General features: G+C 47.8%; 1 protein-coding gene across 1 annotated transcript in view; it reads left to right on the top strand.

Moving 5' to 3' along the window:
• Positions 1-27,840, top strand: part of NCKAP1L (NCK associated protein 1 like) — a 418,971-nt gene that overhangs the window by 175,547 nt on the left and 215,584 nt on the right. The window contains exons 20-21 of the mRNA XM_075337171.1: positions 13,321-13,452; positions 16,604-16,822. Coding sequence (XP_075193286.1) covers positions 13,321-13,452; positions 16,604-16,822 — 351 coding nt within the window. The remainder of the gene's footprint in view (positions 1-13,320; positions 13,453-16,603; positions 16,823-27,840) is intronic.

Genomic DNA, 27,840 nt, shown 5'->3' with positions numbered 1-27,840 from the left:
TTGCTGTCTGTCTTTTTTGTGGGGTTTGCTTCTCCAGTCCCAACCTTTCCTGGGGAAGAGTGGGTGTTAGATCAGCATTCGGACAGGAGTTAGGGTCATGCTGGCGGTCGAGAACTAGCTACCATCAAGCTTACCTCTGGGATAAGTGCTCCATTTACCCCCACACTCCTGTGACAGTATAGTTCTGTGTATACATCTGGGATCCATGTAATTTGCAATTTCTCTTCAGATATGGTCCCCATGTCCATATTTTTAATTATATGCTTTCTCAAGGTGACATCAGTCTCAACCCATAGCCAAGTCCTTCCTGTACCTGCAGTAAGATTAGCTCACCATGGTCATTCAATCCGTCCAGCTATTGATAGAGGGACTGCTGTTACGTGGTATTACATAAACGCAAACTGAGTAGCATTTTATCAGCTAGATTTTTTTTTTTTCAGTGAGTGGAAATGCTATATGGCATGGAATCTGAACCAATCAGGGAATGAGGACATATCCAACAAGTCAGCTCATTTAAAGCTCTTTGCTATTTCCTTACAGTGATTGGTAAATTTCTTACATAGGTATCTCATTAAGGCTGCTTTCACACATCCGGCTTGAGCTCTGCGGCTCAATCCGGCTGTGCAAGCTATGCAACAGATGCGGTGAACACACCGCATCCTTTGCATAAGTTTTTACTTTGCGGCCAGTCCGGTTTTTGCCGCTTGCGGCATGCTACTGAGCATGCGCAGTGGCAAAAACCGCATGCGTCGGCCGGATGCCGTTATTGCTGCATCCGGCTGCCATAGGCATGCATTGAAAAATGCGCCGCATCGGCCGAATGCGGCATGATGCAGGTTTTTTTGCCGCACGAAAAAACGTGCCAGGCAACGTTCCATCCGGCCGCCGCATTGGCGAAATCTGCCGCATGCGGCAAAAACCAGATGGAACGCAAGGCCTTGCGGCACAATGCGGCACTAATTAAAGTCTATGCAGAAAAAACGCAACCGGCAGCAAAAAAAATCGGTTGCGATTTTCCTGCAAAGTGCCGGATTGTGCCGCATTGCAGAAACCGGAGGTGTGAAAGCAGCCTAAGACACAGACTCAACATCACTGATCAGTCCCCAAAGTTGCATTGCTATTTCCTTTCTTGATCCTCTTGGAATCTAATGCATGGAGATAGTGGCGATAGTGGTTTCAGCCTTGTACTTTCACCAAGGTGAGGGTCGTCAACTGTTTTAGGTAGTGTCCTTTAAATTGGGGTCCAAGGGTTTTAACCTGATGTGCTCCTTTATCTCTACCCACTCTCCTGACTTCAGATCATGCACTGTTGAGTTGCTATCTGCATATGGAATAGAAGAGTAAACTCGGTGGTGGTTGATATTTGGTGTAGCTTGAGAGATCTCGTCATGTGGCTGCCGATGGCGGTGGGGAACAGCGTGATACCTGCCGGAGCTGATTATATTGCATTGTCAGAGTTTTACAACGCAATCTAAGGGGTTAAAAGGCACAGGTGGATCTCCAATTGCTATTCTCACATGTCCCGCGGTAACGATACAGTCACAGCCAAGGACGTACCAGTACGTCCTTGATCGTGAAGGAGTTAAAGGAAATATGTCACCAGGGTTTTGCTAACCCATCTGAGAGTAGCATAATGTAGAGACAGAAACCAGATTCCAGTGATGTTTCACTTACTGAGCTGTGTGCTGTCATTTTGATAAAATCAATGTTTTCTCTGCTACAAATCTAGCAGTTATACAGAGCTCATGAATATGCTGGACTATCTGGCAGCACGCCAAGTAGTCCTCTAATGATAATCTATTGCTGATTAAACAGTGATTTTATCAAAACTATACTATGAATCCCAGTAAGTGACACATTATTGGAATCAGGATCTCTTTTCATACATTGTAAGAAAAAATATGAGCACTCACCGGTTGTTTGCTGTGTGAAAAAAACCTATTATTCAGACATCGGAGTTACATGCTGTGCAGGGAGGGGAGAGGAAAGGAACAGGCAGCACGTGTAGACGACAATCGTTTCGCACACCTGCGGGGCTTCGACGGGTCTGACTAATTGTGACATCATATACTGATATTTCAATTAGTGGGTCAAGCTGTCATCAAAAGGGGAGTGATTAAAACAATGTTAAAAACAAGACCTATACAGGTGATGTGACAAACTAGAGAGTCCAATGTACGGCAGGCAACAAGGCAAATAGAAATTAATTTAGCCTAAAAAGACAACAAAGTCATTTTTATCATTGAAGCCAATTTGGCTCATAGCCTTGTATCTCATAATGTATTGAGCTTCTTTGAGGAGCAATAATTTATGGGTATCACTGCCCCCTACTGGTGTTTCTGTCGCGGGCGGGGAGGAGGGTGTCAGCACACCGCGCTCACCCCTTCTGCTCGGGTCCGGCAGCTGCTCAGTGGTGGCTCAAGCTGTGGGCCGGATCCCAGGGTTTCTCGAGCGACACTCCTCGCCCGTGAGTGAAAGGGGATTTTGTGGTTGGGTGTGGGGGATTGTTATAGTTCGTGACGCCACCCACGGTTGTGGTGATTTCACCACCGCTGCTCAATTCGGGGGTCCCGGGGATGGTGATGCGGAGCAGCCAGGTGTTGTGTTGCCCCTCCGTGGGTAGGGGTTGGTGATCCCGGGGCCCGGTGGTGGAGACGGAGGTGCGGGGCCTGGTGGGCGCAGGGACGCGGGGGCAGCGCTGTGCCTTGCGGCACTGTGGTACTCACTCAGCCTGAGAGTTGGACACAGTTTGTACGGTAAACCAAACGGCTGGTAGGACGGTCCCACAGACGGCTGCACCTGCACTCCCGGTAGGTGACGGTGATGTCCCTCTTCCTTGCACCTATGTTTGACTTGTGGTAGCGGTGGATTCCCTCCGGTTACCCGCTCCCCGACTGCAATCTGGGCCGGAGGAGCTCTACACTTTGCCCGCAGGCGCTGGCCCTGAGAAACTGGTGCCTTGGCGGTGGCGGTGTCTCTCTGCTTCAGGTTGGGCTGTTGCCTTCAATCGGGACTTGGTTGTTGGGGGATCTACGTCCCCTTCACTGACGGATTCGGCAAATTTGGCGACTCCTAGCCTTGCCAGGGTCCGAGAGGCCCCTGCCCTGGTGCTGACTGTCCTTCGGAACACTGCTCCAGACCACCGGGCACACAGCCAACGGGGTCCTTCCAGGAACTTCCAAACGGTCCCCCTCCAGACAGTCACCGCCGTCGCTGACCTTGCTGTTCTGGCCCTACACAAAGCTGGACCCTTCAGGCTTTGCACACTCTCTGCTCTGTCACCACTTCTTGCTCTCCTCCTTTACCACTTTTCCTTCCTTCACTTTCACTTCTCTGTTGTTTACTCAAGCTCGTCCCTGCCCGGGCTACTCTTCCACTCCTTCCACTTCCTCCTCCCTGACTAGACTGCCTGGTACTTCCCGCCTCCAGAGCTGTGATCTCCTTGGTGGGCGGAGCCAACCGCCTGGCCCACCCCCTGGTGTGAATCATCAGCCTCTGGAGGAAGGCAACAAGGATTTCTGGTTAGCTGTGATGTGCCTACCTGGAGTGTGGGGTGTGGTGGTGTTGTGACCTGTGACCCCTGGCTTGCCCAGGGCGACACATTCCCCCTTAGCAAAATGCAGACCGTCCGCGGGCTGCCGTCCTACACCGGTTTTATTTTTCTGAAAAAGGGGTAACAAGGTTAAGCAAACAAGAATAACATTTTTAATAACTCTTCCCAAGACGGGAGGCACATTTCTTAAACGTTGCAACGGTTTACGGTTACGGTTTCCGCTCTCTCCCACCCAAGTAACCTGGCCCTGATGCTGCCCCTAAAACCCAGGCAGCACCCCTTGACCCACAGTCCAGCACACGGTACCCGAGCGGGATCTGTCCTTCCCTCCAGAGGGTAGCTACCGGTTCCTTTGGTGGCTGGGCCCTGGCCTGCTCTGCTCAGGGCCCTCCCTCCAACCTGCTTCTCCGGAGGCGGCATTGCGGAAAACGGTAACGGTAACCAACATATTTACAAGCCACTACGTCTGTGGTTGCCCTGCAAGTTCACGGGCTTGTCCATGGATAGTTCCCATGCACTTTTAAACGGTCCCCACGGGGACAACGGTGCCGGCTCCAGCCGGTTGCAAATCACAGCAGACAATCAGATAAACTTCGGTTAATTTTCATTTTCCTTATCATTAGAACTTTCAAAACTTTTCAAACAAACAACAACTTCTGGTGGTCCCTACGGGGACGGTGCAACGGGCATCCGCTGCCCTACTCCGGTCCTTCTGCTGCTTCATCTGAGGGAGGGGGTGCAGGGCTCACCTTGCTCTCTTTGCTGCCCCTGAGCTTTACATCCAGGGCAAACCACCCCCTCTCTCCGCAGTGCCGGGTATACCGCACCATGTCTCCCGGTATGAGGTTTCGGCCAGGATGCTCCTCGGGCAGATGGGCATTCACGTCCCGCCGGGCCACAAACACTTCGGCCTCCAGGCCCGGTTCGTATATGAATCCGTAGCCCCGGCGGACATCAAACCGCCTCACCTGCCCCTCGTACAACGGGCCCCGGACACGGAAGGTCGCTTGCCGCAGATTTTCCTTTTCCCGAATGGCTCGGGCCACCAGTTCGGCTTTCCTTCTCTCCCTCTCCGCGATCTCCAGGCCCAGCTTTGTCGGCTCCCTTTCCCAGTATGGCGCTGCTGCCAGCGCCGGCGCACGGGTCGGGCCCCGCGGGACATCCAGAACGTTACCCACTGTCAGGAAGGTGGGCGGCGTATCCCGCGGTGTCATGGCCTTGGGCGCTGCCTTGAAGCAACAACCCAGCGCCACCTCAGCCGAGGTGTGGGGGATGGGCACAGGGACTTTCCGCAGCTGGGCCTTCGGCTCGGAGCGGGTCATCGGCTCCGGCTCGGGAAACTGCTCGGGGACTGTCTCTGGCACAATCTTCGGGGCCTTCCATGGCAATGCCTCCGGTTTGCTTCGGGCTCCGGCTACAGGTCGGTCCGCTGGGGCGGACGGGCTGGGTATTGCTACCGGTTGCGGTGGCAGCGGGCCTAGTGGCAGGGTCACGGCCTCCGAGACGGGTGGCGAGGGAGGCAACGGGGGAAGAGGGCTTGGACCGGGTCCCTCAGCCGCAGCGACCGGTCCCTCCGGAACATAGGGGCGTGGGTCACTCACCCTCCCTTCCTCCGCTTCCTCCTCGCGTCTCCGCACGGTGGCTATAACGTCCGCCATGTCGGTCTCCCACTCCTCCAAGAGGAGCTGCATCTTGACCTGCAGCCTTAGATGGAGCTGCGCGGTCCGGATTTCCACCCACGCTGCGGTTCCCGGCGCGGGGGCCACGGTGTTTCGGGACGGCATCCACATGGTGACTTTCTCTCTTTCTTCCAGGAACGGTATGTTTGCAGGGTCCTGGCGTCCCTGCTTTTATAGCCGCAGCTACATGTGGCCGGCCGCCATCGCGTCCCCCTTAGCTCTTTCCGGCCCCTCCTCTCTCGGGGCGGGGTCTTGGCCTTCGCGCCTCTACTGCTCGAGAAGACGCTCGAGCGGGAACTTTTCGCGCCAAAGATGGCGGCTTCTGCAATTTTTTTGCCGGATACCTCCAGCGGTAACAAGGCGCACCTCTACCAGACGGCAGAGCGGTAAGATCCTGTTCGTGACGCCAAGTTGTCGCGGGCGGGGAGGAGGGTGTCAGCACACCGCGCTCACCCCTTCTGCTCGGGTCCGGCAGCTGCTCAGTGGTGGCTCGAGCTGTGGGCCGGATCCCAGGGTTTCTCGAGCGACACTCCTCGCCCGTGAGTGAAAGGGGATTTTGTGGTTGGGTGTGGGGGATTGTTATAGTTCGTGACGCCACCCACGGTTGTGGTGATTTCACCACCGCTGCTCAATTCGGGGGTCCCGGGGATGGTGATGCGGAGCAGCCAGGTGTTGTGTTGCCCCTCCGTGGGTAGGGGTTGGTGATCCCGGGGCCCGGTGGTGGAGACGGAGGTGCGGGGCCTGGTGGGCGCAGGGACGTGGGGGCAGCGCTGTGCCTTGCGGCACTGTGGTACTCACTCAGCCTGAGACTTGGACACAGTTTGTACGGTAAAATAAACGGCTGGTAGGACGGTCCCACAGACGGCTGCACCTGCACTCCCGGTAGGTGACGGTGATGTCCCTCTTCCTTGCACCTATGTTTGACTTGTGGTAGCGGTGGATTCCCTCCGGTTACCCGCTCCCCGACTGCAATCTGGGCCGGAGGAGCTCTATACTTTGCCCGCAGGCGCTGGCCCTGAGAAACTGGTGCCTTGGCGGTGGCGGTGTCTCTCTGCTTCAGGTTGGGCTGTTGCCTTCAATCGGGACTTGGTTGTTGGGGGATCTACGTCCCCTTCACTGACGGATTCGGCAAATTTGGCGACTCCTAGCCTTGCCAGGGTCCGAGAGGCCCCTGCCCTGGTGCTGACTGTCCTTCGGAACACTGCTCCAGACCACCGGGCACACAGCCAACGGGGTCCTTCCAGGAACTTCCAAACGGTCCCCCTCCAGACAGTCACCGCCGTCGCTGACCTTGCTGTTCTGGCCCTACACAAAGCTGGACCCTTCCATCTTTGCACACTCTCTGCTCTGTCACCACTTCTTGCTCTCCTCCTTTACCACTTTTCCTTCCTTCACTTTCACTTCTCTGTTGTTTACTCAAGCTCGTCCCTGAGCTGACTGCACTCTTGCCCTGCCCGGGCTACTCTTCCACTCCTTCCACTTCCTCCTCCCTGACTAGACTTCCTGGTACTTCCCGCCTCCAGAGCTGTGATCTCCTTGGTGGGCAGAGCCAACCGCCTGGCCCACCCCCTGGTGTGAATCATCAGCCTCTGGAGGAAGGCAACAAGGATTTCTGGTTAGCTGTGATGTGCCTACCTGGAGTGTGGGGTGTGGTGGTGTTGTGACCTGTGACCCCTGGCTTGCCCAGGGCGACACATTTCCACCAGTTCCAGTCCAGCAAAGGTTAAAAAAATTGCAGACTGCATTATGTGTGGTTATCATATGATTGATCAATCGAGGAGCACCTGTCCCTGTGGAGATGGAATTCCGATGTTCTCTGAACCTTATAAACAGTGGTCTAATTGTCTTCCCTATATAAAAAAAGCCATAGGGGCAGAAGACAATTTAGACCACCATTTTTGTTCTGCATGTAATTAGTTGTTTCGTTGTGTGCCATACATCGCCTACTCTAAAGGATTTTTCTGTTACATGATATTGACAAAAGGAGCAGTTTCCACATCTGTGGTTACCCACTGGTCCTATGCGATGCAACCATGTATTGGGGGAACATATCGTTTTTTAACGGTACGTTCCCCCCAATACATGGTTGCATCGCATTGTTTTTAACATTGTTTTATTCACTCCCCTTTTGATGACAGCTTGACACACTAATTTAAATATCAGTATGTGATGTCACAATTAGTTAGACTCGTCGAAGCACAGAAGGTGTGCGAAACGATCGTCGTCTACACGTGCTGCCTGTTCCTTTCCTCTCCCCTCCCTGCACAGCATGTAACTCCGATGCCTGAATAAAAGGTTTTTTTTCACACAGCAAACAACCGGTGAGTGCTCATATCTTTTCTTACCCTTTATGCTTTGAACTCATGTGGACTTTGTATATGAGCACCACGGAGCTGTGATCATCCTGGCAAAAAATAGTTAAACGCATTACCGGCAGAGTTTGCAGCAGTGACATGCTTGTTTGTGAACTGATCCTGACTATACAGAGTAGTGCCCTGCCTGTTTCCTTCTCAACTCTCCCCATCTTTTCATACATTATGTTGCTCTCAGATTAGGTGTTAAAAACCTGGAGACAGTTTGCCTTTAAGTTATGTGCCCGCTGTCTCATGTGTAAAGTTGTATTGGAAGATCTCAGCACGTTGTTCAGTAAATGACTGGCAGCGTGCCAAGTAGTCCTCTAATGATTATCTACTGCTGATTAAACAAAACTACACTAAGCAGCCCAGTAAGTGAAACACCGGTGGAATCAGGATCTCTGCCACTGCATTACAGTCCCTGACAGAAGTTCTGTCACTTATCCATGTTATGTAAATAAAAGCTTATAACCTGACTTTAAATTCATCCATTGGTTTCATAAATTCCTTTTTTCTAAGCTGAAACCCTCCCAAATTTGGTTTAGGTTATGAAAATAAAGTTGCTGCAAAGCTGACATATTAATCATTTAATGACACAGATTTTGGCAAGACAAAAGTTTTGTCGCCTTGTCATATAATGCACCCAATCCTAGTTTACATCCTCACCTGTGCTCAGTAAATGATCGGTTAATTAGTGGGTGTATAAAAAGAAACCCAGCACCCGAGACCTTCACTTGAACTGCAACTTGACCTCTGACAACATGCCAAAAATCCACCCTGCAACCAAAGCCTTGATTATCAAGAGGCTGAAGACCAGATCCACTGTAGAGGTGGCTGGCACCTTTAATGTGTCTTAGCGTCAAGTACAAAGAATTAAAAAAAGATTTGAAGAGACTGGAGATGTTTTTGACAAGCCAAGGTCCAGCAGACCCCGCAAGACAACTGCTCAGGAGAAGTGTTTGTTGGTTAGAAAATTCAAAGCCAGCCCCTCTTCTACTGCAGCAGAGCTCCAACAATTGTATGAATCATTGTTGAACTGCATGGATGCAGTCCTTCAAGCTCATGGAAGTCACACAAAATATTAAATATGGCTCTAATAGCACCACAACTTCATTCACCAATATTATGCAACAGGCCTTGTCACCTCAAGTCCCTATGTCAACTAGAACAGTTTGTAGGATTCGGTCTCGAAATGGTCTCCATGGTCGAATCAGTGCCCAGAAGCCAGCACTAAACAAAAGGCAATTAAAAAAACGTGTGGCAGGCCCACAGCCTGCTAAACAGATGGACGCTGGAAAAGTGGCAGAAGGTGGATTTCTCTGATGAATCTTTAGTTGAATTACACCACAGCCACTGCAAATACTGCAGGAGACCTACTGGAGCCCATATGGATCCAGAAAACAGTTAAGTTTGGTGGTGGAAAGATCATGGTCTGGGGTTACATTCAATATGGGTGTGTGTGAAACATTTGCAAGGTGGAAGGCAATATCAATAGCCTAAAATATCAAGAAGTTTTAGCTACCTCTTACATTCACAATCATAAAAGGGGTCAAATTCTGCAGCAGGATGGTGCTCCATCTCATACATCCATCTCTGCAACAAAGTTCCTCCTGGCAAAGAAGATGAAGGTGCTCAAGGACTGGCCAGCCCAGTCACCAGTGATGAACGTCATTGAGCATGTTTGGGGTAGGATGAAAGAGGAAGCTTGGAAGACAAAACCAAAGAATCTAGATGAACTCTGGGAGGCATGTAAGACTGCATTCTTTGCTATTCCTGATGACTTCATCAATAAATTGTATGAATCATTGCTGAACCGCATGGATGCAGTCCTTCAAGCTCATGGAAGTCACACAAAATATTAAATATGGCTCTAATAGCACCACAACTTCATTCACCAATATTATGCAACATATCTTTGTATTAGAAGTTAATTACTTGTTTGAATTTCACATTACTTTCTGTGGGCGACAAAACTTTTGTCTTGCCAAAATCTGACCTTTCTGTGTTCATTAAATGATCAATATTTCAGCTTTACAGCAACTTTATTTTCATAACCTAAACCAAATTTGGGAGGGTTTCAGCTTGCAAAAGAGTAATTTATGAAACCAATGGATGAATTTAAAGTCAGGTTATAAGCTTTTATTTACATAACATGGATAAGCGACAGAACTTCTGTCAGGGACTGTATGCTGCTCTCAGCTTAGGGGCAAAAACATGGTGATATATTCCTTTTAACTCTGAAGGGGTTAATGACCCTTTCCCTTCTGGTTGAGATTGCTCATAGCTATCTCATAGCTGAAGCATCTTATCAGCACTTCCTTACACTATATTTACGCACTACATAATTACTACATTCCAGTTATAGATCCTCTATACTGACCGCTTTGAAGGAGCCTGTCTCTGGAGAAGCTGAGGTGTTGATCTCTGTTGCAGCTGAGACATTTCCAGCTGGAGAAGCCGTGGAGTGCTATTTGTTGTGTCTTTTCCCACTTGTATGTCTTACTTTCCTCTTGTTGTTTTGTTGCAGTAGCAAGACTAGTGTCACGCTGGCTTTCGCACTAGTCAGGCTAAGTTCAGGGCCAGTGAGTGCCTAGCAATGTGATAACACTCAGGGGGAAGGACCCATCTAGGGACATTAGGGAGTGCAGGGATCAGACTCAGGTGAGTGTTAGGAGGTGACCATGCTTTGCTCTCCCTATCACCAGGGCCTTCCGTAGTGCTTACTGCCTGGTTTTCCCTCCATGTTGTGTCACTCGCCGCGTGTCCTCTTGCACCCGACATGACAGAGAGTTCATAGGCTGTTCCTAATCAAATTGTAAGAACTTACTAAAGTCTCAGATCAGATTCTGCTTTTTGAGTCCATTGCGGGAAAAGCATATTACAAATATTGTTAAAGATTAACAATTACTTTGGTATAATCAAAATCCTCTTTTAACTCCTTAATGGTCTTATTATGGTAGCACTTCAGAATAAGATCGCACTGCAAGCTGTTAACTCACAGCCACAGCATGGAGAAAAGCTGTCATAAGCTCATCACAGCAGTCATCACAGTGATAGCCCTATCACAGTGTTCACAGCCTGGCTGACAGTAATAGTCTGCATTTACACGCACATAATCTGTTAGATTGGTCTGATTTGTCAGAGATGTTACATTTTTCTGAGTTAAGGCGCATATACACTGCACAATTACTGGAAATCAGTGTTCCTGGGAAAGCTTGTTTCTTGACAATCATGTAGGGTAAACAGGCTGCCGAATACACCGATGAATGAAAAAACGCAGATGAGACACATTTCAGTCAGATGAAGCGGGCATTTATTCCCTTCCATTTGGTCCTCATTGGACTGAAATTGGACAGATATGTGTAGGTATATGTGAGAGTGCATGTGGCGGCAGTCGTGGGCGAGGCACAGTTCTGATTCTTCCAGGCACACCACAATGGGGTTGTGATCCTGGCTGGGTGTGAGGACTTGTGTGGTGCAGGCAGAATTGGACTGGCTACCGAAGGAACCTCCAGTAATACCAGTCCTGGCTGAGGTTACCTGGACTGAACTCAGGGTATGCAGAACTGAACCACGAGCACCAACTGATTCCCCCACGATTGCGGTTCAGTTCATGACAGCTGCGGACAGGCCGGGCTGCACTCCAGAGCTCTCACCTGAGCTCTGAAGTTCAGCCCGGCCTGTCTTCAGCTGTGACATGAAATGAACCGCAATTGCCGGGGAATCAGTCGGTGCTCGCGGTTCAGTCCTGCAAATCCGAATTCAGTCCAGGCTGCACTCCGGAGCTCAGGTGAGAGCTCTGGAGGTCAATACTAGTAACCGCAGCCAGGACTGGTATTACTGGAGGTTTCTCCGGTAGCCAATCCAATTCTGGGTGCAGCCTGGTCATACCTTTTTGGAGGCTGCTTGTCGCCGTTGCTTCTGACGAACCAAGACCAATCCGAAATGAAGATAGTAACAGCAGCCAACAGTTATACAACAGTATTTTACTGAACAACTTGCAGAGATCTTCCAATACAACTTTACACATGAGACAGCCGGCACATAACTTAAAGGGAATCTGTCGCCAGGTTTTTGCCACCTAATCTGAGAGCAGCATAATGTAGAGACAGAAATTCTGATTCAAGCGATGTGTCACTTACTGGGCTGCTTAGTGTAGTTTTGATAAAATCACTGATTAATCTGCAGTAGATTATCATTAGAGGACTACTTGGTGTGCTGCAGGTAGTCCAGCATATTCATGAGGTCTGTATAACTGCTAGATCTGGAGCAGAGAAAAATTGATTTCATCAAAATGACAGCAAACAGCTCAGTAAGTGACACATCACTGGAATCAGGGTCTCTTGTCTCTACATTATGATGCTCTCAGATGGGTTAACAAAAACCTGGTGACAGATTCCCTTTATGCACAATTTCCAGAGTTAAAGTCCCTATAGAATACATTTCTTCTCCATTTTCTCAGTTGTCACTTTCCCTGGTATTTCCAGTCAGTCAACCAGTCCAACATCACAGTACTGTACATAAAAGTCATCCTAGTCCACACGCGAGTCCTCGTCCTCCCAGGAACAGTGAGTGGTGACGTTCTCGGATCTGCCGCCCAGGACTTCATTCTCATTTCATGTATGTTCCCATCTCGGTCTGTTCGCGCAGAGCTGTAAAGTAAACCTTATGCTAAGCATCCTTCTGAGGTACCTTACTAGAGGAGTCAGTCTGTTCTTGGCCAGGGATAGATCTTTATGCTGAAATTTCGTGAGTCCATCTGTTTTTTCAGATCTCGCTGTCTCATTTAGATCTTAGTAGTTGTAACAGGGGCATACATAAAAATCATGGGGCCCCATTCCAGAATTTTGAAATAGCGCCCCTCCCAAATAATAATAATATTAATAATAATATAGGAAGGTAAGTCCGTTTTACGCGTCCTAGCGATTTTGTTCGCCACGGGCAGCGATTTGCCAATGAAGGCGCACGCACGACGGGGGTGGGTGCTTTCGCTAGTGACATCGCTAACGATGTCGCTGCGTGTAAAGCAGCCTCTAATCTCTCACCTACATACATTTCTACACAGTTTACATTACTTTCCTACAGAAACATTACATTACTATGCACTATAGCACAATAGATATTACCAACACTGCTACGTCTATGCATTACACTTTACCTTATTTTACCTTCATTGCTTAGCATCACACATCTTACGTAGCACCATGCCTATATTATCTTATGTCCTACATAACAATCCTATACTTTATCAACATTGTATGACACATCACCTACACCTACGCCACCCTCTTACATATAAAAGCACCCTATAATTTTGTGAGAGGAGATACAAGGGAATTGTCCCAAATGTAAAAAAGTGCCCTCTGTATTAAAACAAAAAAAAAAACCACAACAAACCCATATACATTATAATTTTTATATTTCTATGCTTTTTCTGACCTTAACTAAAGGGTTTGTGATAGGGTTAGAGCCAGGGTTAAAGTAGGGATAAATAAAGGCATGGAAAAAATGCTAAATTTGCTTTGCTCATTAAGTAATGCAGGAGGAATGGGTTAATTTTTATTTACAAAAATTGGAAAATTCTTGTATGTGAAATTTGGAAACTTATAATGGTCTTTTCAAATGTATTAACTATATACCGTAACTATGTATTATACATGTGTCTTATTAGAGCTTCATTATTTGTTAGAAATAAGTTGGGTTTATCAGAGTAATTCTTTTTTTCTTTCTTCAGCATGGACAAACTTCACCTGTCACTTTGTGAACTCTGCATGTCTTTAAGTCATATGCAAAAAATAGTAATATTTGATCATATGGTGACTCCAGCGGAGTACCTGAGCTCCAACATAGAGAAGAAATTTAGCCGGTATGTATTAGTGATTATTTACGACATTGTCACATTAAGAGATATGCTACGCGAAAAGTTCTAAAATAAATAATACACATTTAAATAAATATATACTTTTATATATATATATATATATATATATATATATATGCATACATAGTATATATACTGTATATATGTTTTCTAAATACCTTAATTTTGAAAATCTGTAATGTGCATACACTGACATTGGTCTGATGTTTTGACAGATCGCACTCAGACCAAAAATACAGCCGTCTGCCTCTGCTCTATAAGGCTATGTTCACACACTACATCTTTTGCTGCGCTTTTGGTGCATTTCTGAGGTCACAAAGATGCACCTAAATGCATCCATGTTCTTCTCACAACAAAGTCTGAGATTTCTATTTTGCTGCCTACACAGTGCATCTTTTTGGCTGCATCTTGGCTGCATTTTTGAAGATGCAACATGTCAATTCTTTTTCCATTTTTGCCAATGTTTTTGAGCCCTTCCAGTCAAAATGCGGCAAAAATGCACGCGTTTTTGCCCTGGTTGCGTTTTTTTGGGGGCCAAGAAAAGATGCAGTGTGTGAACATAGTCTAAGGGATCCACAGAGCTTCTGTGTGTCACCATATGAGATCTGTACATGATTAGCAATCTACACGAGACCTCCCTGTCCCTGACATCTATTGATGGGCTATATTTGCGGACTTAGAATTTGTTAGAGTTACACAGAATTGGGTACGGATAAATATATATATATATATATATATATTTTATTTTTTTTTTAATTTAATTGAAAATGGGCCTACATTGTGTGTTACGAGGGGGACCCGGGGAAGCGTGCCAAGATGGGAAATGGACAGCTTCCGCCGGTCAAGGTCCACTGTGCGGTGTAAGGGACCGCCGCTATGGTGGGTGAAGAGTGAGCGGGTTGCTGCTAGCGATCGTCTGGAATGTCACAGACGATCTATGTACACCGATCTGCCCTAACCCGTGAGGGTTGTATGGCAGGGATCTCATGGCTCGGTGTACCTGTTGCACGGGGAAGCACAGAGGTGCCCACGCACGTGTGCCAGTGGAAGTCACGAGAATATGGCACGAGGGTAGCACAGAGGTGCCCACGCACGTGTGCTTTCAATAACCAGGTGAGTCCGGTGGAGGCTTGAGGAGCTCACCTGGGACAGGAACACGGCCTGTTGAAGGGGATACTGCCGGAGCAGCAAGGCAGGAACACGGCCTGCAAACGAGGTACTGCCTAAGCAGCAAGGGCAAAGCCCACAGAAGACAGTAATGCCTGAGCAGTGGCATGGCAGCACGCTGCCAGACATCCAAACATAGAAGGACGGTCGCGCACCGCCATGATGGCAGGGGGAGCTTTTAAGGAGGTGTAGGTCCACCCAAGGGTGGGCGCGAGACGGGCGTGAGCCAATCAGGGTTCGTGACGTCCTGGCCCAGCCAGTCAGGATTCAGCACATCACCAGCCTCGTCATGGGGCCGTGTGATATCAGTGATCGAATCAGAAGACGTCACGTGGAGCACATGCTCATCTTCCTGCCTCTGGGTCATAAAGGCAGGATCCTCGGTTTCACAATGTGCAGAGACATGGGAAGTCTTGCTGCTTCCCTGAGCATCTATTCTTTGCACACTGCGCAACCTCCCAGAGCCTCTGTGATGCTGAGCAGGAGAGCTTGTGGCAGGCAAGGGATGGGAGACCGCTCCATTCCTTGCAAGGGGAGAACCACTAGGTGTCACCCTTCTGCTGAATCTCTGAGGAGGCAACTCCTGCAGACTGCACAGTCTCCCAGACCTTTGGCGGTGCCGAGCAGGAGGGCTCGTGGCAGACAAGGAATGGGGGACCACCTCATTCCTTGCAACAAGAGAGCCACGACGTGTAACAATTGTGGACTAGAGATGAGAAAACATAGAGCCTGATGTAGCCTTATAGTGCATAGAAATCTGGAGTACTTTAGGGTATATGCCCACAATGAGTGTTACGCCAGAGTCACATGAAAATGTCAGAAACGCGAGTAAGGCCAGAGTCACACTTGCAAGAGACTCGCGCGAGTCTTGCATCGCATCACCCGGCACGACCTACTGCCCTCTGTACAGGAGCATCTCAGCTGCATAGAAATACATGCAGCCAACCTGCTCCTGTTAGGAGAGCGTGCGGCCGTGCCGGGTGATGCAATGCAAAACTCGTTCGAGTCTCACAAGTGTTCCTCTGGCCTTACTCGCATTTCTGACACTGCATATTTTCACTGCTTCAAAAATGCAGCATTTTAAAGTACCAGCAAAGAAATTTATAGAAATCTCCTTCCACGGTGCTTCTTTATTACGCTGCGTAATCTGATCTGCGTTGCCTTTTTCCAATCCGCAGCATGTCAATTCCTCTTGAGTGTACACTGACTTTTCTGGGAAGAATTTTCCCATAGACTTGCATTGGATGCGGCAAATCTGCAGGTTAAAAACACACGTGTTTTTAGTGCATTTCCGCAGCAGAAACACATAAAAACTCATGTAATCTGTAACTAGGAATGCCAATACCAGGAATTTTCAAAAACAAAGCAACTTTATTTAAAGTATGACACAACAAACAGAGACAAAAAGTGCAGGTCAAAAACATAATAAAAACGCACATAAAACCCCCCCAGAAAAAAACGCTCATAAAATAAAAACTCAACAAACACTGAGAATTGTCCTCTTATTAAAAACTGAAAAGTAACAAGGACTTATGGACAATAAGGAAAACTCTTGTCTAAGATTTCATTTTGAGTTGCTTTTTGGACAAATAGAACACAATCCACATTCCATTAAAGGGAACAAATCACCAGGATTTTCGTATATAACTTAAAGCCAGTGCTATACTGGCACTATCAGGCTGATTCTATACATACCTGTAGTACTCAGCTTGGATGTATAGGTTTTGAAATCCAAAAAAGTAAAGTTTATAAAATTAGCTGCTTGTTGAGTGACAGCTGCACTGGAGCAGATAATATATTCATAGTTATCTCCTCCCTCTGTTAGAATTAGCGTATTATACAAACGATTCACTTTGTTGCAGGACTTGTGTGATGTCATACCTATAATGCAAAGTTTCACAGACTTATACATGCCCCAAACATTATAGCACAAGTATGCGTTAAAATGCTTAACAAATATATCTTTTAGAGCCTTAGTTTCATTGGTGAATTGGAAACCAAATACTCGGGAGATCCAGCGTCCTTCAGAAGTCTTGAGTGCAATGCGGTCTTTTCTCAGCACTCTGCAGTCTGTTGCCCACGTTGTAAATATTGATATCACTCGGGCTATCCGGAATACCCTTCTTCAACAAACACAAGCAGTGGATGCAAATGGAGAGCAAACCATTACTGCACTTTATACCAACTGGTAAGTGACTTTTTATCCAAGTCTCAAAACAGATTTACTCTTTGAAGTGGTCATTTGAACAAGAGTTGTACAGTAATGTTTTCTTCTTGAGCTGTGTAGGACAAAGCCAAATGGTTTAATCCAGTCCCATAAACTTAATGTGCCCAAACAACTTTGACATCCTCGTATAATTACATGTTTGGCTTGGCCAAGCATGCAAATATTTTTAATTTGGAAAGGGACTAAGGGGTGCTTCACACACAGCGAGCTCACTGCCGAGATCGCTGCTGAGTCACGCTTTTTGTGACGCAGCAGTGACCTCATTAGCGATCTCGCTGTGTGTGACAATGAGCAGCGATCTGGCCCCTGCTGCGAGCCCTGGTTCGTTTTCTTCAAAGGCGCTCTCCCACTGTGACACACAGATCGCTGTGTGTGACAGCGAGAGAGCGACAAATGAAGCGAGCAGGGAGCAGGAGCCGGCGTCTGACAGCTGAGGTAAGCTTGTAACCAAGATAAACATCGGGTAACCAAGGTGGTTACCCGATATTTACCTTAGTTACCAGCCTCTGCAGCTCTCACGCTGCCTGTGCTGCCGGCTCCGGCTCTCTGCACATGTAGCTGCTGTACACATCGGGTTAATTAACCCGATGTGTACAGCAGCTAGGAGAGCAAGGAGCCAGCGCTAAGCAGTGTGCGCGGCTCCCTGCTCTCTGCATATGTAGCTGCATTACACATCGGGTTAATTAACCCGATGTGTACTGTAGCTAGGAGAGCAAGGAGCCAGCACTCAGTGTGCGCGGCTCCCTGCTCCCTGCACACACAGCTAAGCGGTGTGCGCTGGTAACTAATGTAAACATCGGGTAACCATACCCGATGTTTACCTTAGTTACCAGTCTCCGCAGCTTCCAGACGGCGGCTCCGTGCAAGCGCAGTGTCGCTTGCACGTCGCTGCTGGCTGGGGGCTGTTCACTGGTCGCTGGTGAGATCTGCCTGTTTGACAGCTCACCAGCGACCATGTAGCGATGCAGCAGCGATCCTGACCAGGTCAGATCGCTGGTCGGATCGCTGCTGCATCGCTAAGTGTGAAGGTACCCTAAGCCACTGGAGGACACTCTTGGTAGTAACATATCTCTTAGTAAATTAAAGGTTCAGGCATGTTGAAACGCCGAGTCAGGACACATTAGATAAATGGTCGGTCAAGCCCAAATCAGTGGGTTTGTTGACTAACACTTAGGGGTACTTTGCACGCTGCGACATCGCAAGCCGATGCTGCGATGCCGAACGCGATAGTCCCCGCCCCCGTCGCAGCTGCGATGTCCTTGTGATAGCTGCCGTAGCGAACATTATCGCTACGGCAGCTTCACATGGACTCACCTGTCCTGCGATGTCGCTCTGGCCGGCGACCCGCCTCCTTATTAACGGGGCGGGTCGTGTGGCGTCACTGCGACGTCACACGGCAGGCGGCCAATAGGTGCGGAGGGGCGGAGATGAGCGGGATGTAAACATCCCACCCACCTCCTTCCTTCCGCATATCTTACGGGAGCCGCGGTGATGCAGGTAGGAGATGTTCCTCGCTCTTGCGGCTTCATACACAGCGATGTGTGCTGCCGCAGGAGCGAGGAACAACATTGGACCGTCGCGTCAGCTTAATTATGGATTACGCCGACGCTATACCGATAATACGATTATGACGCTTTTGCGCTCGTTAATCGCATCATCTAGGCTTTACACACTACGATGTCGCCTGCGATGCCGGAAGTGCGTCACTTTCAATTTGACCCCACCGACATCGCACCTGCAATGTCATAGTATGCAAAGCCCGCCTTATTCATTAAGACCAGCAATCTTCACTGTTCTTGATGAGAGGACATGGTGGAGTCAGATGCTCCTCATTTATTAAGAGGTACACACATCTAAATGTATCAGGAGTGTCTGACAAGTGGTGTGCACCTCCATGCACCTCGCTACAAATCTTACTCCAGTCAAGGACTGAAGTAAGACTTTTGGTGTAAGGAAAGCCACATCTTGTCATGATTTAGATGAGCTTTGGCGTCATGCTTCTGTTTTAACCCAGCTCAACCCAGTTTGGTAGAGCTAAGCAGTCATAATTTTTTTGTGCAACTCTGATTTGTGAAGAAATGTTGTGACTTTTCAAAGTGAGGTAACCCATAAGTCTGACATTTGTAAAAAAAAAAAAAAGCTGTGGAGGGAAAGAGCTCGCAAAATAGGGTGACTCAATTACAAGATAAAAATATGGTAAAGCTCACCTAGGACATAGCGTGGTAACTAGAGTTGAGCGCGGTTCGCGGTTCGAGGTTCTCCAGTTCTAGGCTCGAGTGATTTTGGGGCCTGTTCTAGATCGAACTAGAACTCGAGCTTTTTGCAAAAGCTCGATAGTTCTAGAAACGTTCGAGAACGGTTCTAGCAGCAAAAAAACAGCTAATTCCTAGCTTGGTTTCCGCTGTAATAGTGTAAGTCACTCTGTGAATCACACTATTATGACATTTCAGTGTATAGTGTGCGTGAACAGCGCCTTCAGATCACTGCTGTTTCTATAATGGCGATCGCCATTTTTTTTTTTTTTCCTTGTCTTCCTTCCCTAAGCGCGCGCGTGTAGTGGGGCGGGCCAGCATGTCAGCCAATCCCAGACACACACAGCTAAGTGGACTTTTAGCCAGAGAAACAACGGCATGTGTGATAGGATGTCCATGTCACATGTCCCTGCATTATAAAACCGGACATTTTCCTCCAGGACGCCATTATCTCTTCTGCGTCTTTGGTGTCAGACATCACTGTCGCAGCTCCGTCCTCCTGAGTCCTATCGCCGATACAGCTGTATGCGCTCCATACACAGCGTTAGACAGCATAGGGATAGCACTTTCTATCAGTCCTTTTAAGGGCTGAAACCGGTAGGGTCAGAGCCATAGGTGACAGGTCCTGAAAACAGAGACAGCGTCTGTGTAGCCAAGGTCAGGGATTTCGTCGCTGCATTTCCCCATTAGGAGGGAATAGAAAGGCAGGCTTCCATTCCTCTAACCAGAGCCCCACAACCCTGGCACTGTACCCTCCTGTCCTCTGCACACTCCAACTCTTTTTAACTAAGCCATTATGCTAGCAAACAGTCAGTGTACCTAGTGGCATCCTAAACGTGGCTATTGGACTTTTGTGTAGTCACAGTAGTGCAAAGATATTTGCAGCACGTCTGCCTGAATTGCACACTCAAACTCTTTTTAACTAAGCCATTATACTAGCAAACAGTCAGTGTACCTAGTGGCATCCTAAACGTGGCTATTGTACTTTTGTCTATTCACACTATTGTAAAGATATTTGCAGCACGTCTGCCTGCATTGCACACTCAAACTTTTTTTAACTAAGCCATTATACTAGCAAACAGTCAGTGTACCTAGTGGCATCCTAAACGTGGCTATTGTACTTTTGTCTAGTCACAGTAGTGCAAAGATATTTGCAGCACGTCTGCCTGCATTGCACACTCAAACTCTTTTTAACTAAGCCATTATACTAGCAAACAGTCAGTGTACCTAGTGGCATCCTAAACGTGGCTATTGTACTTTTGTCTATTCACACTATTGTAAAGATATTTGCAGCACGTCTGCCTGCATTGCACACTCAAACTTTTTTTAACTAAGCCATTATACTAGCAAACAGTCAGTGTACCTAGTGGCATCCTAAACGTGGCTATTGTACTTTTGTCTATTCACACTATTGTAAAGATATTTGCAGCACGTCTGCCTGCATTGCACACTCAAACTCTTTTTAACTAAGCCATTATACTAGCAAACAGTCAGTGTACCTAGTGGCATCCTAAACGTGGCTATTGTACTTTTGTCTATTCACACTATTGTAAAGATATTTGCAGCACGTCTGCCTGCATTGCACACTCAAACTTTTTTTAACTAAGCCATTATACTAGCAAACAGTCAGTGTACCTAGTGGCATCCTAAACGTGGCTATTGTACTTTTGTCTATTCACACTATTGTAAAGATATTTGCAGCACGTCTGCCTGCATTGCACACTCAAACTCTTTTTAACTAAGCCATTATACTAGCAAACAGTCAGTGTACCTAGTGGCATCCTAAACGTGGCTATTGTACTTTTGTCTATTCACACTATTGTAAAGATATTTGCAGCACGTCTGCCTGCATTGCACACTCAAACTTTTTTTAACTAAGCCATTATACTAGCAAACAGTCAGTGTACCTAGTGGCATCCTAAACGTGGCTATTGTACTTTTGTCTATTCACACTATTGTAAAGATATTTGCAGCACGTCTGCCTGCATTGCACACTCAAACTCTTTTTAACTAAGCCATTATACTAGCAAACAGTCAGTGTACCTAGTGGCATCCTAAACGTGGCTATTGTACTTTTGTCTATTCACACTATTGTAAAGATATTTGCAGCACGTCTGCCTGCATTGCACACTCAAACTTTTTTTAACTAAGCCATTATACTAGCAAACAGTCAGTGTACCTAGTGGCATCCTAAACGTGGCTATTGTACTTTTGTCTATTCACACTATTGTAAAGATATTTGCAGCACGTCTGCCTGCATTGCACACTCAAACTCTTTTTAACTAAGCCATTATACTAGCAAACAGTCAGTGTACCTAGTGGCATCCTAAACGTGGCTATTGTACTTTTGTCTATTCACACTATTGTAAAGATATTTGCAGCACGTCTGCCTGCATTGCACACTCAAACTTTTTTTAACTAAGCCATTATACTAGCAAACAGTCAGTGTACCTAGTGGCATCCTAAACGTGGCTATTGTACTTTTGTCTAGTCACAGTAGTGCAAAGATATTTGCATCACGTCTGCCTGCATTGCACACTCCAACTCTTTTTAACTAAGCCATTATACTAGCAAACAGTCAGTGTACCTAGTGGCATCCTAAACGTGGCTATTGTACTTTTGTCTAGTCACAGTAGTGCAAAGATATTTGCATCATGTCTGCCTGCATTGCACACTCCAACTCTTTTTAACTAAGCCATTATACTAGCAAACAGTCAGTGTACCTAGTGGCATCCTAAACGTGGCTATTGTACTTTTGTCTATTCACACTATTGTAAAGATATTTGCAGCACGTCTGCCTGCATTGCACACTCAAACTCTTTTTAACTAAGCCATTATACTAGCAAACAGTCAGTGTACCTAGTGGCATCCTAAACGTGGCTATTGTACTTTTGTCTATTCACACTATTGTAAAGATATTTGCAGCACCTCTGCCTGCATTGCACACTCAAACTCTTTTTAACTAAGCCATTATACTAGCAAACAGTCAGTGTACCTAGTGGCATCCTAAACGTGGCTATTGTACTTTTGTCTATTCACACTATTGTAAAGATATTTGCAGCACGTCTGCCTGCATTGCACACTCAAACTTTTTTTAACTAAGCCATTATACTAGCAAACAGTCAGTGTACCTAGTGGCATCCTAAACGTGGCTATTGTACTTTTGTCTAGTCACACTAGTGCAAATCTATGTGCAGCACCTCTGCATGACACCCTCCTGCTCTGTTTTTAATAAGCTATAATGATAGCAAAAAATACTGCCATTTAGTGGCATCATAGAACTGGCTGTTGTATTCCATTAGTGCCCCACTGGTGCCAAGCTATTTATAGCACCTCTACATGACACCCTCATGCACATTTTGCTACGCTAATGTTATAGCAAACTCATGGAATTCATTGCTGCATTTGATAATTCGGAGGGATAGAAAGTCAGGCTTCCTTTAGCTTTTCCTTCTGTTCATAGACAGCATCTCCAAGAGCAATTTCCCCTCCACGTCTAAGTGTGGAGAGGCAGCTAGTGCGCATGCGTGTGCCGATGTACCCCAGCTGCAGCATAATTACAGTGTTTCGCCTAGTGAGTATGCTCAGCCTGAATGTGTTATTCCTGACGCTAAGTCTTCTTTTCGGGATACAGCGCATGCTCCCACACTAAGTGTGAAAAGCCTCTTTGCACAGGTGCTTGCATTCCGTGCTGGGTCTAAGTCCTGTTTTGTGCCTAGACACCATGCTAAAGCTGATAGTCTTTTTTCAGATACTGTATTTCATGCTACTGAGAATGCTCAGGCACTTACTGCATCAGAGACTAGGTCCGGTAATGAACTCTTTGGCCCTGCCCCTGATGTGGGGGTCCCATATAGACCACAGGGCATCAGGTGTCCTCCCAAATGGCTTGCAGAGGCCCACCCCTATGACTTGTCACCGCATTATTCATGGTCAGACGATGACTGGTGAGGTGTTTGGGTCATGGCAGCCATGAGGTCATCATTGAAGTTGCGTTTCCAAATAGGACACTAGTTATGCCACTCATGACGTGTCACTCTACTTTTGTCTCCAGGAGGTGCATTGTGGTTCACCCTGGTTTGGGGCGGACCCAGGTTATAAAAGGGGCTGGAGCCAACAAGGAGGTGCGCAGTCTTCTATTATGCTCCGAAAGAGCACACCTCCATGTGTTGAACCCATTGCGGCTTTAGGCCAGAGGTAGGCAAGGATAGGGTGTCGATGCAGGCCACCACCACAGTTGGTAACGCAGAACGGTTAAGACCAGCTCCTGTCCTACCAGTCCTGCTTGTGCAGCCCAGTGGCATTAACAGGCCTGCTGCTGCTGATGCGCCTGCTGTCCACAGGTGTGCCCCTACGCACACGGTCAGCGTACTCAATGGCCCCTGTGTTGTTAACAGGGAGTTCCTGGGCTGGGTGGGCATGTGGACCCTGTGACGCTAACAGGGCTCCCAGTCTCCAGATCCGAATGGCGTCTAACTCGGTTCAGGCTACTATTAGTTTCATAGCCACACAGCTCTGTATCCTCCACCAAACCTTCCAGTTGCCAACCTCTCCTTTTCCAACTGGGAGCACGGTGGACACTGACTGCTGATGGGGATATATACCTTTTTCTTTCTTTTCTTATTAATTTTTGTTATATAGCGGTAACATAGTATATACCACTTTATCCAAATCTGCCAGTCCCACTGTAACAGATGGTGTTTCTTCAGCAAATGTTACTGTTGCTTAACCACCAAATCCACGGACCAAAACTTTTTTCCCCTTTCCAACACACCTGTTCCCCTTTCCACCAGCATCTGTCCTTTTTCAACTCATTTTGGTATATGACCAAAAGTGCAACTGTGCAGGGACACCGTACTCAACGCCATCTCAGCACAGCAGCCAGCCCTCGGTCCCTCAGATATGGACAAGTAAAAGACCATTTCCTCCTATCCATGACAAAGCGTTGAGATTCACTCTGTGCAGCACTGGTGTTTAGTGGAAAAGCAGATCTAAGATTGCGTACCACATTCTGCAGATACTCCTGTATACGTGCGTCCATTTCTATGGCAGGAATTATTTTGCCAAATTTTGTCTTGTACCGGGGATGTAACAGTGTGGCAACCCAGTATTCTGGATTACTTTGAATTCGTACAATCCGAGGGTCATGTTGTAGGTAGTGCAGCAAGAAGCCGCTCATGTGTCTTGTGCATCCAGGAGGACCAAGTCCTTGGTGTGTTGGTGGCAGAGAGGTGAGACTCGTGCCTCCTTCCTCTGCCCTCTCCCCACAACCTCGCACAACCGAAATGTGAGCAAGCTCTCACTCATCTGCTGAGTCTTCCATGCCCATCGCCAGTTCGTCCTCCATTTCTTCATGGGCTCCTGCACCTTCCTCAACACTTTTTGCTGATACTATGCGCCCTTGTTAATCCCTCTCCCTCACCATGACTGCCGCATAGGTGCCGCTGACCATCTGGACCTCGTAGATCTTGTTATCCCTTCCGCATATGACTCCTCCTGTACTTCCTCCCCTTCCTCTTGTCCCAACACCTGACTCCGAATAATAATTACAGTGTGCTCCATCATGTAGATGACCAGAATTGTCACGCTGAGAATGACATTGCCAGTGCTAAACATCTTCGTCGACATTTCAAAACTGTGTAGCAGGGTGCATAGGTCCTTGATCTGACACCACTCCAGCAGCGTGATCTGCACCACCTCTGGATCAAGTTATCCCAGGCTATATGTCATAACGTATTGCAGCAGGGTTCGGCGGTGCTGCCACAAACGCTGCAACATGTGCAGATTCAAATTCCTGCGTGTGGGCACATCGCATTTCAGGCGTTTAACCACCAGACCTAAAGACTTCTGTAGCGACAAAAGTTGTTGAGCTGCTGTGTGCGCAAGATGGAAGTGAGCACATAGCGAGCGTGCACGCTGCACAAGGCCATGTAGGCCGTGATGGTGTTTTAAAAATTGCTGGAGAATTAGGTTCAACACGTGAGCCATACAAGGCACGTGTGTCACATTGCCCTGACGATGGCCCGCAGCCAGGTTTGCATCATTGCCGCACACGGCTATTAAGTCAACAACGGAGTCCGCTCCGTCAATTTGTACTCCGGTCGCCAGGTGACAACGTGTTCCTTTCATGAATAGTGCTGATGATGGGAGAGGAGTCGATGCCAGCGGCGCAGGTGGACGCAGGTTATGCTCACCCACTGGGCTGCATTACCTTGACAGATGCAGAATCTCTGGCTGAATGTAGCTGGTGGGTATCTCACAGATGAAATACCATCATTCAGCTACAACCAATGGGAAGACACCACACCCTTTTTTATGCACATCCTGTCTGCAGACCACTGCCAGACATAGCTATGAACCTCTGGTTAATTTTACCCCCAGTTCAGTTTTATGATTTTGTGTGCTTGTTACCTGACTACTTTTCCTGCTTGCTGTTTATGTACCTTGTTGGCCGATCCGCATTTCACCTCTGCTTGTTTTCTGATTAAGTCCTGGCCGTCCCATTCTGTTCCTGTTCCTCAATTAATGTTTTGACCCTGCCTGACTACTATTCTCTGGAACTGCAGCCTTCCACAGGTATTAATCACCTTGGGCCCTGTGCAATTCCTAATCCCTGTATAGGGGTTAAAGGGTTTCAGGGTTCTAGGGGTCCTGCTTGGTGAGTGGCTTCCCTCTAGCCTATCATTAACAGCCCATCCGAGTGTGTGGATCAAGGAAGGCGTTACACCGTGCTCTCTGCAGAAGGCCATGTGGGCCAGGATAGTGCTTTAAAAATTGCTGGACAACCAGGTTCAACACGTGAACCACACAAGGCATGTGTGTCACATTGTCACAGCGAAGGGCCGCACCCATGTTTGCATCATTGTCGCACCCGGCCTTCCCTGGCTGCTGGTTGAGTGGAGACAACCATTGATGAAACTCGGTATGCAGAGCTAACCGTCCACAACTTCTCAGCGGTGTGACTCACATTTCCCATACATTTCAAAGTAAAACTTTGACCGCCTGATGGCATTGAGCTCTGCTGCCAGCATAGTAAGGAGGTGTGTGGTAGTCCTTGTGCGCAGTTACAAGGAAGGTTGGCCTGACCACACAGGGTTTGCGCCAAGGTGGAGGACCCACACGAGGTTGAAGAGGCAGAAGCAGTGTATTAACTTCTACATACAGAAGAAGGATTGAAACAACTCGTGGGGACGGCAAGACTTGTACAGCAGACCCTTCTCCATCTCTCACCATAGTTTGCCAGTGCCCAGTCAGTGACATGTAATGACCCTGTCTATGCTTACTGGTCCAAGTATCTGTGTTGAAATGCACCCTGTCGCACACAGAGTTTCTCAAGGAAGTGGTGATGTTGTGTGCGACATGCTGGTGTAGCGCGGGCATGCTTTTCTTGGAGAAGCAGTGGTGATTGGGCATCTGGTACTGGGGCACAGCGACAGACATAAGGTCTCTAAAATCCTGTGTGTCCACTAGGCGGAAAGGCAGCATTTCGGTAGCCAACAGCTTACAGAGGGATAGAGTCAACCTCTTAGCTTTGTCATGGGTCGCAGGAAGTGGCCTTTTATTTGACCACATCTGAGGGACAGAGATCTGGCTGCTGTGTGTAGACGGTGTTGAGTAGGGTGTCCCTGGAAAAATGCAGGTTTGTGAGGAAAGTGCAGGCGGAGACATGATGTTGCCTTCATCCAACATTGGTGCTATCGATGTTTGAGAGAGCTGTACACACTCACTTGTTTCCCCTTCCAAACCAACTGACGACCTACCAAGCAAACTGCCTGTTGCGGTTACAGTGGTGGAAGTTGTGGGTGGAAAAACAGGTGTGACAGCTGTCCCCACAGTCCTAGAAGATGACGAGCGCGCGGATGCACTGGAAGGGGCAGGCGGTGGATGGTTCGCTCCGCTAGGCCGCATTGCAGCACGGTGAGCTTCCCACCAGGCCATATGATATTTATTCATGTGACGATTCATGGAAGAAGTTGTCAAACTGCTGAGGTTTTGACCTCTACTAAGAGAACCATGACAAATTTTACAGATCACATAATTTGGGCGATCTTTTTCTATGTCAAAAAAGGACCAGGCTAGGCAAGGCTTAGAGGCCATGCGACCTGTTGATCCACCCCGAATAATGCTCAGAGGCAGAGTGGTGGCTGAGGATGCAGTTGTAGACGTGCTACCAGTGCTCCGACTGTGTCCAGGAAGGCGCAAGGTAACTTCGTCGTCGGTTGCATCCTCCTCCACCGCCTCTGTTGACCTCCTCGAGTGTCTGACTGTGGGTTGACAGTAGGTGGGATCTAGAACTTCATCATCAATTGTTGTGTTTGCACTCCCCTCCCCCTCAGACCGAGCCTCTTCTTGCCCTGACCGAATATTTAAGTTGTCATCCCAATCGGGTATCTGCGTCTCATCTTCATCAGTATGTTCCTCATTGTCTATAACCACAGGTGTTGGAAAGGCAGCATTTTGGTAGCCAACAGTTTGCAGATGCTGAAAGTCAACCTCCAAGCCATGTCATGCCCTTCTAAAAGCATGTAAAACACAGCGAGGGGACTCCAACCACAGTCTCCCTCGTTTCCACTAACTGGGCCACACACACCCCACTTGCCTGTGATCGGTTGAGCCCCCTTTTGAAAAAGAAAAAGATGCTTTGCATGAAGCACTCTCAAAAATGTGCGTGCCTTTCCCGTCCCCTGGCTGACCCAGGGGAAGAAAAGTCCTCTGAGAGCCATGACT

Source organism: Anomaloglossus baeobatrachus, chromosome 2, assembly GCF_048569485.1.
Source record: "Anomaloglossus baeobatrachus isolate aAnoBae1 chromosome 2, aAnoBae1.hap1, whole genome shotgun sequence".
Taxonomy (NCBI): domain Eukaryota; kingdom Metazoa; phylum Chordata; class Amphibia; order Anura; family Aromobatidae; genus Anomaloglossus; species Anomaloglossus baeobatrachus.
Note: the sequence above shows the minus strand (reverse complement) of the source record. Positions and strands in the feature narration are given on the sequence as shown.